This window comes from Rhinolophus sinicus, chromosome 11 (assembly GCF_057876585.1).
Source record: "Rhinolophus sinicus isolate RSI-liver-muscle chromosome 11, RSI-T2T, whole genome shotgun sequence".
Lineage (NCBI taxonomy): Eukaryota > Metazoa > Chordata > Mammalia > Chiroptera > Rhinolophidae > Rhinolophus > Rhinolophus sinicus.
In genome coordinates, this window is record NC_142511.1 from 14,364,683 (window position 1) to 14,379,053 (window position 14,371).

At 37.0% G+C, this 14,371-nt stretch overlaps 1 protein-coding gene across 5 annotated transcripts in view; it reads left to right on the forward strand.

Moving 5' to 3' along the window:
- Positions 1-13,557, forward strand: part of HMCN1 (hemicentin 1) — a 489,269-nt gene extending 475,712 nt beyond the window's left edge. For 4 of the 5 annotated variants that reach the window (XM_074322402.2, XM_088801634.1, XM_088801635.1 and 1 more), the window contains 4 exons: positions 18-368; positions 4,233-4,352; positions 10,487-10,613; positions 12,116-13,557. In XM_074322402.2, the coding sequence (XP_074178503.2) occupies positions 18-368; positions 4,233-4,352; positions 10,487-10,613; positions 12,116-12,482 (965 nt within the window). In that variant the 3' untranslated portion in view covers positions 12,483-13,557. The remainder of the gene's footprint in view (positions 1-17; positions 369-4,232; positions 4,353-10,486; positions 10,614-12,115) is intronic. The other variant, XM_019738064.3, reaches the window with a different exon arrangement.
- Positions 13,558-14,371: the final 814 nt, after the last annotated feature.

Sequence of the window (14,371 nt, forward strand, 5' to 3'; positions counted from 1 at the left end):
TCATGGCACACGAGCAGACATTAATGAGTGTGAACAAGTCCCTAAGCCTTGTGCATATCAGTGCTTCAACACTCCCGGCAGCTTCAAGTGTATCTGTCCACCAGGACAACATTTATTAGGGGACGGGAAATCTTGCGCTGGATTGGAGAGGCTGCCACATTATGGCACTCAATACAATAGCTATAACCTTGCGCGGTTCTCCCCCGTGAGAAACAACTATCAACCTCAACAGCATTACAGACAGTACTCACATCTCTACAGCTCCTACTCAGAGTATAGAAACAGCAGAACATCTCTCTCCAGGACTAGAAGGACTATTAGGAAAACTTGCCCTCAAGGCTCTGAGGCAAGCCATGACACATGTGTAGGTAAATGTCAGCCATATTCCATTTCCTTTCTGTGGGCTCACCTATGGGCCGGTCTGAACATATGTACAGCACCCATAATAGTTTGGGTGCAGTGAACTACATCTGTTCTCAAGTCTGGGATGACTCAAAGTTTGATGACATTTACGCTAGCACGTAAAACGATTACAAATTTGATTCAAATAAATGAATACTGTAAATGGTATTTACATGTGTGAATTCTAATAAGTTATTGTTTTATATTCATGGTTTTTGAATACCCTGAAAGTGTTCTGAAATTTAACGCTACATAGAAATAAATTTCTGTAGCATCCAGACTCTGTTTTTTTTTTAAAAGAATATGCATGTTGTACATAATATAATGCCATAATTATGGCTATATCTGCTTGATACCAAAGCAGTGGGTTAAAAGCAAAACTTTCAGCTACTCAGTCGACTGCTTGTTCTGTGTTGACTATTGTCCTACACCCCCCATGGAATTTTTCAGTTCGATTATTTTGTGTGTATGTATGTCACTGAAAAGATCTTGTGAGCCAGGACAAAATTAAGTTGCTTCCATCATTCTAAAATATGTGCTTTCAATATCTTTATCTAATCTCACAAGTCTGTAATTCAATTTGTTTGCAAAATTGAAGTGTAATTTCCAACTCAAGAATTGAGACCTTGTTTCCTGCTAAGTTGCAAACATTAACATCTGTCATTCATTTAATTCAGTTTTCTGTGAGTATTCATAGTTTGCATGTCATTGAGCTATGCACCAAGAGGAATTAGCAAATGGAAATTAGCCCCTTCTTTGTTAGATGGAAAAAGAAAGCAAGAATGAAAGGGAAGAGGGAGGCAAGAAGGGAGGGAAGAAAGAAATTATGGTTAAATTTAAGAGACCCTTATACCAATCTCATTTTCTTGTGTTTTCCTTAAGTGTTTTATACTTTCCTTACTTTCCCCTCAATATGCTTTCTGTTAAACATTTCTTTTAAACATTTTAAAAACGTCTTCTCCTGCCGACATCAGTTTTTGTCATTTCTTTTGTTACTTGTTTGAAGCCTGTTCCTGCATCATTATTTTCTGAGACATGCTTCCTTAGTCACCCTTGGAGTAGACCACCTTCTCATTCCATCTCTACTCAGTTCGACTCTCAAATCCTCTGGGCACTTAAATGTTAACCTTTTTTCTTTAGGTCCATATTTTCCCAGAACTTTCCTATCTAGATGTCCTGATGTATATGAAACTTAATATGATAGACATGGAGTCTTCTTCCTGTGATCAGCTTCCTAGAACTGTGGACAGAACTAGTTTGTTTTACTCCTTAAACTTCAAACCTTAATGTATTCATTAACAACTCTCTACGTTTTGTCTCGTATGGTCAAACACTGCCTAATTGCTAAGTGGATTCTATGTTCTTGCTTGTATAGCAAACACAGCTCTCAACCTGCTCCAAACCATTCTATTGGTAATTCTTTTATGCCCACATTTTGACCTGATTCTGTTAGTTAAAAGTTTTTTCACTGTTCTTTTATTGACAGAATTAGCATCTGACATTTTGTCTTTCAAAGTTTCTTCCAAATAGTTATTCCCACTGAAGGGTTTTCATATCCTATGATCATCCCACTCTTTCCGTTCATTTTAGACAAGTCCTTCTTTTCTACTTGTATTCTCCTGCCCCCAAATCTTGTGTCTATGATGATAAATGAATGACGCTATCTTCCCACACACACCATATATCATCTAGCTGACTTTTTCTCAATCATCTGAAGGCCCAAGTCATTTTAAGAAAGTGTTCCTGGTTAATAACCCAATTCTCTATTTCTTTATCACTATCTGTGCCCTGTAGTTTCATCATGGTGGTGTGTTATAAATGTTTTCTATGTCTTTGTGTTTATATTACACTAATACTATGTTTATAGGAATTATCTTCCTCAGCCTATCTTCTGTTTGAGGCAGCTACTGTTTCAGAGTGAGAACCAATCTTGGAGAATCTAAATTAAACTTCCATAACTAATCAATTACTAGATAGTTAAGTTTTAGTTGGGGGTAGTTAAATGTTTAGACCTTTAGAAGTATTTCTTTAAATATGGTGAGTATTTTATAGTGTTGGTACTAATAGAGAAATTTATGCCAAGGCTGCAGACAGCTTTGCAATTATGTGATGAGAAACTTGCAATGAACACCAAATGCCTCTAATTAATCATATGGGATAGACAACTTACAAAAGATTCAGATTAACACTAGGGAATCTTATTAGACTTGGGTAAAAATTAGCTTTTTAAGGAATTGATTCCAAAGCTTCACAGGAAAAATGAAGATTGCAGTGCTTCTGAATGCAGAAATCACTCTGGGGCCACTTTAAAATTCATGTCCTGGAAGTGTGATGTGGACTACTTAAAGTTCAACATCACTCGCATTGTTATTCTAGGTTAAAGCAGATTATAAAGGGAAAAAGCAAAAATAACTCACACAAGTTCTGGAATGAATGCTTTGGTTAACTAAAATTGGGCAAAACCATTGAGAAAGATTTGATGAGTGTTTATTATTAATAGATTTTGAATCATTGCAATTCTAGTCTGAGCATATGCAAGATGAACAGATCCTTTTTCTCGGCGACATCTCCCAGTTTTCACTTTCTCTTCTCTGTACTTCCACCTGATAGATTCCTATTCCCATTGCAGGTCATGTTCTCATCTTCATTCTCCCATTGGTTGGTGGGTGCTCAGGGACTGTGAGCAAATTTTAATGTTAGTCAAAGCAAAATACAGTTGGGACAAAAAATCTGAGGCCCCCAAATCACATCTCTTATCCTGAAAGCAAATAAGAATTAATTGTTAATTATCATCTATTCTCACTCTCCTTTGTATTGCTATTTTCTTGGCTTTGTTTAATTATAACAGGTAGATATCTTTTTATAGTTTAGAAAATGCTTTCACATATATTACTGTATATGAACCTTCCAAAAATCTGTAAAGTAAGGAGATTGTATTGATGACTCCTCTTGGCAGAAAGATCAACTGAGATCCTGAGAAGTTAAGTGGCCTGCTCAAGGTAACACAGCAACTATGTGTGTGTGTGTGTGTGTGTGTGTGTGTGTGTGTGTGTGTGTATATATATATATATATATATATATATATACACATATATATATATACACACACACACATATACACACATATATACATATATGCATATATACATATATATATACACACATATATATAGTTGCCATTAGTACTTTACAGTTATATGAATTTTGATGACTATTCCTATTTAGAAAATAAAAACACTGCCACTTGATCATATCTATGTATGGGAAACTGCATGGGTGTTGGGGGCAGGTACAGGGGGAGAGGGAGAGAGGCAGCTAAAGTTTAAATAAAATAAAAACTAGCATTCCTTTTTCCAATTAATCTCAATAGAAACTTTATCTTTTAGGTAAATCCTACTAGTCTGTCAAGAGTTTAGTACTTTGGTGGTCGAGGATCTTGGACAAATCTTTTTTGTCTGTCATTCCACTCTTACTTTCTTAACTAATATAAAAATTGGCCATTTGGGGGTTTCAGCTTATAAGTGTTTATACACAGAAGAGATGTTCATATTTTATAAAGCAGCACAGTTTATATTAGACTCCATTAAAAACAGACTCTGATGTAAACCAGCTTTGAGCATTTTTAAACACGAGTGTTAGATCACGAAAAAGTTTGTCTATTGTGTATCAACAGCGTGTTTATATAGTTTGGTGCAAAAGTTATTGCGGTTTTTGCAATTATTTTTAACCGTTTAAACCGCAGTTACTTTTGCATCTACCTAATAGTTGATTCTGTCACAGTTTGTGCCTTTCGTTTGCATGCTTACACACTCCGCTTTCTCTCCACACAGATATCGATGAATGTGAAAATAGAGACGCCTGCCAACATGAGTGTAAAAATACCTTTGGAAGCTATCAATGTGTCTGTCCACCTGGTTATCAGCTCATGCTCAATGGAAAGACATGTCAAGGTGAGATGATGTTGGGGTGATTATTGCTGCAGTTTGCCTTAAAACCAACATAGGAAAGTGTGAGGAATTAAATGTTTTCTTTTTCTGAATAATTATGCTCCTAGTTGCCTCCTCTTCTTTCTCATTCCTGGTGGTTTGACTTATCTTTAAACATCGCTTTTGCCATAGGAGAAGCAATAAGAAAGCAATTAAGAAAAAAAAATAGTTGAAAACATTTTTGGTATGGTCTTACTAGGAAGACTAAGAATGCCTGAACCACTTTATCTTATATATTTTTAAAACATAATGAGGATCGACCTCTTCAAACATTTTCCCCCCCACATTTCATCTAAGATGGAACGGGAAATGGAAAGAGTGCCCAGTAAACCTACTTCCGTGTTAGGCATTATTTTATATTTTGGCTTGGAGATCGGTGGGTGAATCAGTTAAATAACCCATTCATTGTTTGAGTCTATGAATAACATGAAACAATCATGTTCTAGCATTGCAGAATGCAAAAGGTTTAAACCAATAAATGATATGCAGTTTCTTCCCTTTGAAATCTTAGATTCTAGTGGAGACAGGCATGAAAATAAGAACATAATAAACATACAAGGTTATAGGTGCTATACAGAGTTTTGGACAATGTACAGTGGTAGTAGAAAGAAAAAATATCAATGTCAGTAGTATCGTTTTACACAAAAATATGAACGGAGCATTTGATAAGGTGTATTGCAATGTACACTGAGATTAAAAAGAAAAAAGAACTTATATAAATCTTGAAAATCTTCTTAGACACCTTCTCAATTTTGTGGAGAAAATCTAGGACCATAATGTAGGTCTTAAGCCTCTGAATTCTATTAATTTCTCTCATGTACAAGCTATATCCTTTTCTAAAGTACAGCAAATAAAATCTCCCAAATAGTACTTTATCAGGAGCAATCAAATTTAGATTGAACATTCCTTCTCTGTGAGAGTCAGAAAAGATGTGCCAGGATGCAGCTCATGGAAAATGTGTCCTGGAGACAAAACCAGGATGGACAATGGTGTCCCCTGAGGTACCCTGAGCTTTCCACCCCTACCCCGCCCATTCACTCATGTACGCTCCCTGAGTCCCCACTGGATCATGTGGGCTGGGGAAGAAAAGTAAACACAATAATAACCTTTGCTCCCAGCCATCAGTCACCAAGTATTTATTAAGAAAGTAAAAGAACCTTTCACTGAGATTTGAAGAACTGGAAAAACATATTTGTATGATAGTCGTGTTTTTCCAAGTCAACAATTATCTCATTTTAATCAGCCATACAGATTTGTCAAGAGCAGTAATTTATGCCCATCCTACAGATACCAAAACTGATTCTCGGAGTGATTATGTGAGGCTCAGTGTCCTAAAACAGTCAAGCAAAAGCAGGATTTGATCTCAGATCTCGTAACGTCTAGAGTAGTCTTTTGTCTCTCCTATGATGCTGTGAGCACCAGGATTGTTGTGCTATGGCTGCAGAGTGAGGTGAGAGCATTTATACAGTCCCTGTTTTATAATTTTACCCAGCTTTTCAACCCAAAAATCCTTCTGAAGAGGTGGCAATGCCCAACACTAACATTACACTCCCTAGAGCTATACCACACACCATGGAAGGAAGCAGGCTAGATACTGAAGCATTTTGAATAACCAACTGGACTGCAAACCCCTTAGCCAAATTTTTAAGGATTATATCACGTCATATTCTCCTTTTCCTCTTTTCTAAATTATTCCAGTTTGTATTTTAATTGCCCTTGTCACTTATTCAGTTTAAACATTTTTCAACTTCAGTTGTGCTTCAGAGTGTGGAAAATAATGCAGACAAATCAGAAGCAGGTGTCATTTGAAATGGTTGCAATTTAAATAGGTTGCATATTTTTGTGGTTTTAAAAAGGACATGAAAGAAAACAATTATGCCCTTTAAAGAGGTCTTTACTCTGAAGAGTAACTTGGCGTCTTTTTATAGCTTTCGAAAGTGTTTGAGGCATTTATGAGGAACAAAAGACTACTTTTCATTCACATATGCATTTTCGAAGTTTTATACATTAGTGATAGAAATATCCGTAATAAAAAGGAAGTTAAAGTGAATTTGACATTGATCAAGGACAGAGATTCTAATCAAAAGTAGAAGTCACCAGATGGCAAAATGAAAAACAGCAAACATGACCAATCGTGATTTGCACAAGAAATAGGAGAAACTGAAAAATCTTTAAGTACCACAGTTCTAATTCTAAACATTTTTAAACATTATGTTGGCCTTGCATTTGAAATGAGTGTCCTAATCTATCCAAGTTTTTTAACGTAATCCATATTTATCAAGAATCAGAATTACTCTATACTTTCTGTAAGATGAATATTTCAAGCATGTTTATCCTAAATTATTTTGTAATATATCCAGAAGCCCTTGGTTAAATGCATTCATATGTTCTAATGCTATTAAGCTATTAGTATGAAAGTTTTTCAGCTTACCTTGGTTTTTTTCTTGTAGCAATAATGCTTATGTTATAAAATGACTATAATTTCTATTACAATAATTTTCTTATAATAGTGCATAGAAAACAGACATCACCACATTGTCAGTTAACAGAAGACTGCACGATTTCTGCATCCTTCCTGGCTTCTTCTTTTAAGGCCCATGAATAGAAAGAATGAGCACAGAGAGTAGAGTGAATGCCTATATGATACCTGAGGAGGGAGTAATAGATGGAAGACAAAGAAGGGCCACCTACCCAGAAGCTCAAATACTTAAAAAAGCTTGTCTATGGGAAGTGTACATTATTATGGGCTAAGGACAAATACTTTGTATATTAGATTCTGATATTTGTGTATAGATCCATATTTAGCCAGTGAAAATATGTGATAAAGTAGCTGTTCTTATGCACACAGACATACGTCCATATTGTGGTCTCCATGCCTCCATTTTCATGGGCCCTTGCTGGTCATTGGCCTCCATGTTTCTCCATGAGTTCATTATAAAAATTAACAGCTAAAATGAAATTTGGAGGATGGGTGTGAAGGGAATGTGTTTTGTTTTTTGTTTTTATTCTTTTATGAGAAAAAAGAAGATAAGGCTAATTGAATTTCTTTCACAGTTCCCTAGAGGTCTTTTCATTACCTTTTGAGGCCGTCTTATTTTGTCAAGGAGATGAAGCACTTCTGACAGATAAAATCATAATTGGAAATTGGTTCACAGAGATAATAGGCAAGACTTAAGTGTAATAAAAATTTGTTTCATACTGTGTTTCACTCCTGTAGGGAAACTAGTCCTAGTATAAAATTAGTAATAGAGAGCACATTGTCAGCACATTTAAGTAACTAAAAAGTCAAGTAAGTACTTACTCCGTTTATCAGTCTGGCCCAATATCTTTTTACTTTGTGCAGACTATTAAGTTTAAAGTAAATAATTACATTTTTTGTCATTTCCGTAGAAAGCAGGATATATTTGGAACCAATCTAAAATGCTCATTTTTAAGACAGAAATGCAAGTAGTCAATAATTCGGAAATAAAATGTAACATGTATTGTCCATGATTAGTATGCAGTTCCCCCTCATCCATGGTTTCGCTTTTCAAGGTTTCAGTTACCCAGATCAACCCCAATCTGAACATATTAAATAGAAAATTCCAGAAATAAACAATTCTCAAATTTTCAATTGAGCACGATTCTGAGTAACCTGATGAAATCTCGAGCCCTCCCACTCTGTCCTGCTTAGGACGGGAATCATCCCTTTGCCCAGCATATCTGCACTGTATCTACTAACCCCTCCTGAGTCACTTAGTGGCCATCTCAGTTATCAGATGGGTTATCAGAGTGAGAGACCACATGCACATAAATTTTATTCCCGTATGCTGTTATAATTATTCTATTTTATTATTGTTATTGTTAGTTTCTTATTGTACCAATTTATAAATTACACTTTATTATAGGTATGTATGTGTGGGGAAAAAACATAATATATAATAGGGTTCGGTACTATGTGCAGTTTCAGGCATCCACTGGGCGTGTGGGAATATATCCCCCTCGGATAAAGGGGAATGACTACTGTCTCTAGGAATTTCTTCTCTCCTTTCTCTTTTTTTATAGTATTATTTCAAGTTACTTAAGAGCCCACAAAAGAACTTCACAACTTTAACCCAACTCCAATAGAAGTACCATCATGCAGATACCAAGTCACTTCCTGTGAAATGACATAATAGTTACGTATGCCCATTGGTCTTGGCACCAATTCCGAGATAGAGGTGCATTTGCCTTTAGGACCTACCTCTCCAGAGAACTTATTTGGGTCAATTAATTATATTTGTTCCCTCCTATACATCAGGATCTATGTTTATTCGAATACTAAAAAAGGAGGATTGTTAACTGCAGCCAATTGACTTAGACTTTTGCTAAATAGTCTTCAAATTTTTTGCTTGCCTATTCCAAAAAGAAATTTGAAAGCCTTATATTTAACTCGTGCTTTTAAAAACTGACCTCTAAGTAGTTGCAAGGGATGTGAATTCTGGCATTGTTGTTCAATGTGCACATGTTTTAAATATATTTTCATCAAAATTTTGGAGCTGCAGACATAACTCACTCAGTTAATGGAGGATGACCCCTATATAATTTAAAAGCCTGTACTCATTGTTAAACAAGCAGATTGACTGTGAGAAAAAGTCTCAGGTCATTTTTCTATTCAGGTAAAAGTATTAGTAGGTGTTCCCATGACAATCAGTTCACTTTTGAAATTTAATTTAAAATAGAGAGCTAAAACCATTGGTTTGTAGCCATGATTAAATAAGGCCTGTCACCATCAATATGTTCTCACCATGTGTATGTGCCTTGAAGCATTTTATACCCATGTATCATAAAGAGACTAGGGATTAGTAGAAACCTGTGTTTTGTAAAGCAGAAGGATGTAAGAGGGGAGAGGAGAAAGGAGAACCCTGGGCCACAGGAAGCTCTCAGGAGGATTGGTTTTAGCAAAGGAGAACTTATGAAAAATGAAGTCCTGAATGGAAACTGGTTCCCTGAAATATTTTCCTGCTCTAATGCTACAGGAAAGCTTTCGTGCACCACCATGGGAATGAAAATACCACAGTCTGACATTGTTGCTCAAAAATATGGTTCTTAACTTTGGAATCTCAAAACCCCTTAAAAATTTTGTTGAACTCTGGACCCTCTTTCCAGAAAATCCATTCTCTCTCTCTCTCTCTCTCTCTCTCTCTCTCTCTCTCTCTCTCTCTCTCTCTCTCTCTCACACACACACACACACACACACACACACACACACACACGCAAAAACATTTTCATTCATGGATCGTCTGATGCTCAGAAATGAACCCCAAGTAAAGAATCATGGCTCAAAAACACTCATTTTCAGAAAGCTGAAAAATTAAGATGTTTCTTCATTTTAGTGATTTAAGTGTGTTTTTATTTAAAATAAAGACCTTTTCATTTACACGTTTCTCCATTACCCTAGGGAGAGATATTACCCTAGGGAGAACATCCCATCACCATAACAACATAGGATGGACTCTACACAGTTCTGATTTGCTCAAACTTGGGATCGTGGCTCTTGGGTTATTCATTTGAACCTGCTTTTGTCTGTATTCTCTCTCTCCATGCAATCTGACTGACCTGTACAGTCTCCTCCGAATTTATGACTTGACTCCTTTCATTTCCACTACCCTGCCTTCCACTCAACAGTTTGATCTTACAAAACAAAATATTAGGGAGGGATCACCTACATTTTAAAGAGATTCTTTACAGAAAGGTTCAAAAGTGTACTTTAAATTTGTAGCTTGTTTTTAGTGAACTTAAAAGTATTATTTGCTTTATAAAACTCAAATGGACTCTATTTTCCAAATGCAAAAAACACCGGAGAGTTCTAAATAGCTTCCCTCCTGCTTTTACAGTGCTTCTTTTTCTGTGTCCTTTCACGTGTTTTTTAAAATAACTTATGCTCAAAGCACCCTGATAAATCGCACATCAGGTTTCAGGGTGGCCACTTCTTGGTTGAGGAAGCTTAGGGAAAGCTACCAAGGCCATTCATGGGGAGGCAACCCTGGGCATTCCAGGACAAGCTCCCGCAACGCCTGCTCTGAAGGCCTGTTGTGACCTGCGTTGCTGACGCTGTGTGTTCCTTGTGCTGTTGCTAGATGTTGACGAGTGTATGGAGCAGAATGTGCGCTGTGGGCCGAATCGCATGTGCTTCAACATGAGAGGAAGCTACCAGTGCATTGATACGCCTTGTCCTCCCAACTACCAACGGGATCCCGTCTCAGGGTATGTCTTGCCTTCTCTTCACAGACATGCTTTTGAAAATCCTTCTTTCTCTCTGCCCTTGGCCCACAAACCCTGTCTGTATAGTCATGTTTAACTCACAGGAAATCAGTAACCTCAAGGGGCATGGGGTAACAGTGTGTTCCTTCTTCAATGAATGGGCAAGACGTGAACTCATCCCACAGCCCCCACTGCGGCCTAAACCATCACTTTGGGCCGCCCAGGTTTCCCGGAGCAGCCTCCCCAGCGTGTAATCCACCAGGCATCATCGAGAATTCGGCCTCAGCAGTGAGCATTTCAGGGGGTGAAAGAGCCCGCCTTTCTCTGAAATGTTCTAGTTTCCGTTTGTGTTGCCTCAGAGTTGTAAGGTCTCTCGGCACTTAGAGCCCTCCAAGAAGTACGTTGGCCATCACTGTGATGACTCACGGGTGACTTCATGAGAGAAGGGGGATGAGCAAGGATGAGTCAGTCCTCTGCCCGTTCATACGTTTCCTGCTGTCTGAAACAGTCTTCCCTGAGTTCGGAATAAACTTCTCTACTATTTGTCCCTCCCCTGACAGAAACGTTGTACTCTGTTCAGGTACCAAGTTATCGGTTGCGTCACAGATAATGGTCTTCCTGAGTAGAATCTGCTACTAGGAAGGTGGTTCTGAAAGCGAATGCTAGTTGGAGCTCACACTTTGATTTTCCTCTTTGCAGTGACTACCAAGTTACTGTAACATGGTCTAGTGCAGACTGCCCAGGAGCCACTAAAAAGCTCTTCATATCTGGATTGAGCGGAATAAGAAGGAAGAGAAAATTTAAAATACAGATTTATGAAACTTCTAAAAATAATCTGACTGAAGAATCCGTATCTTCAGAAAAATGGTCCTTTGTACACATTTAAAAAAAATTTTTCTCTTTATTACCAGTGATTTTTGGCAGACAATTTAAAAGTCATGATGACTCAAACACAGCCAATGGGGCTCAGGAAAAAGAAAATACAATATTTTTAATCTAAAATATATGGAAGATGAACACAAAAAAAGGCTTTTCTTCCAGGAATCCTAAGCGACCTTTTATTATTTTCAAAAAAAAAACTAAATCAAATATCATTATTTCTATTTTAGCTTTCAAACAGCATTAGGATAGATATTAAAATTTTTAAATAGCCTGTATTTCCTCTTTAAGAAATACTTGTTTCCAATATAAGTGCAGATGCTTCTATTTACAAAACTGACTTTTTGAAGCTACTCCTGGTACCCATACTTACTTCCGTGGTTCAAAAGCTTCTGACTTTAATGGAGCTGAGAGATAGATATTTGACTCGAGACCAGCATACGCTCATAACCATCTGGCATCTGGTTCGAGTTAGTGACACAACATGGGGTGAGCCTTACTGCTCTTGCAGTCAGACTGTCTCCTGCCTGTAATGCCCGAAAGTTGTCATGGATCATGTACACCTGCCTCATGTCTTCTGCCTCCCAGCCAGACAACTATATGCGTTTCGTGTTTGTTGTCCGCAGGTTCTGCCTCAAGAACTGTCCACCCAATGATTTGGAATGTGCCTTGAGCCCATATGCCTTGGAATACAAACTTGTCTCCCTCCCATTTGGAATAGCCGCCAATCAAGATCTAATCCGGCTGGTCGCATACACGCAGGACGGAGTGATGCATCCCAGGACAAGTTTTCTCATGGTCGATGAGGAACACACTGTTCCTTTTGCCTTAAGGGATGAAAACCTGAAAGGCGTGGTGTACACAACGCGACCGCTCCGAGAACCAGAGACCTACCGCATGAGGGTTCGAGCCTTATCCTACAGTGCCAATGGGACCATTGAATATCAGACCACATTTATAGTGTATATAGCTGTGTCTGCCTATCCATACTAAGAAGCTCTCCAAAGCCTAATCCACATATTTAAACTGCATTAACCACAGGAATCAAGGCCCCTTCCAGATTACCGTCTCCTGAACAGTTGCAATCTTGGCAACTTGAAAATGGTGCTATGCTCTGTTGTGTGTGCCTTCCTCGATACCGCTAAGGTATTTTCACGATCCCACCATGGTTCCATCTTTTGGTAAGGTCTAGAAAAGTTCCTTCTTCTTTTCTTTATTTATTACACTGGAGCAGTTACTTTCCAAAGATTATTCTGAACATCTAACAGGACACATGAGCGATGTTTTATGGCAGTATAGTAACTAAGATAATTTTCCTAAAAAAAAAGAAAAGCAAAAATAACTATAATAATTCAAAGCCAAGGAGATTTTTGAGCATTTGGTGATTTTCAAAATAATAAAACTGGTTACTATGTGCTTTGATCAAAGCTTATTAAATAACTTATGAAGATGCTTTTTTTTAAAGTATTGCTATTTCACAATAGGACTTACATACCTATTTTCACTTAAAAAAGAAATACCACTCATTTTAGAAATATAGTACAACTTCTAGGAGGTTAGTTTGATCCCAAATGGTGCTTACCTTGATTGAACAACCAAAGTAAGGATATTATTTTAGTGGTTTTTGTAAAATCAGTTGAACCACTTATAATAGAAAAAAATATTACTTTGTCCTTAGATAATTGTTGATGGCATGGATCTTTACACTACCATCTTGATATAACCTTACATTCAGTTAGCTCCTTAACTTTTACATTCCAGAATTCTTTTTACTTTCCTGTCAATTAGAAACAATTTTTTAAAATATCAATGGGACAATTTTCTGTTTTACTTTAAAAGTCGCATATGTTCAAATTAGCATAAATGTTAAACGTCAATACACTGTACATGGTGGTAACAGACTCTGGAAGCAATTGCCAAGATGTATTCTATTTTTATGAAGTGTATATATATTACCTTAGTGTGTATTTTCTATGTAATATCTTGATGGACTCTTTTATAAAATTATTTTATAAGAAAAACAATGTTACAAGAAAACCAGCCTAAATAAAATTTTCACATCCTTTTTCCTAATGTTTTTGAAAACCTAAAATTTGCTTCCTTACAGCCATAACAGGTATTAGAGTTTATAGTTCACCATACGCATGTGCATATGTCACACATATCATGATGTAATAATCACAACAGCTCTTGAGATAGGTTAGTACTGTATTGTTATTCACATTTTATAGGTCAGGATCCTGAGACTCAGATAACTTATGTAACTTCCTTAAGTCAACACAGCTAATTAGTGGCAGAATGTTATATCTTCTACCTGTTATGCCTCCTAGTCAAATGACATCTGCGTTGCATGACATTTTTCTCACCTACTTAAACTGTTTCTTTATAGCTCATCTCCTACCTATGATAGGTAATACACTTGTGAAGGCCTAATTGTGGCCTATAGTGAATGATTTTTACCTAGAGTCACATTATTCAAAGAAACCTGGAAAAATCATCTAGTCTACAGCCTGGCAGACATGCAGGTGATTGCCTAAATCAGTGTTTGCCAAAGAATATTCTGTAGATCGTGGGTTCCATAGTCAAACAAGTTTGGACAACACTGTGTAATGTGTTCTCCTAGTATTAAATATTTACTATGAAATACTGACACTTAAAAGATCTTCGAAGTACATAATAAAGACATTTAGTTCATTCAAGTAAACATTTTCCAAAATATTTCATCACAAGCCTTTTTCCCCCCACTATATTGTAATATCTCACTGAACACTTAGAGAAATGCTGGTTAAATATAGTCAAGACAGCTGCGTGACTCCTCAGTCCTTGGAAGGGACACGCTGCAGCCTACTTTAGTAAACAGTTTCAACACATTACCCTGATGA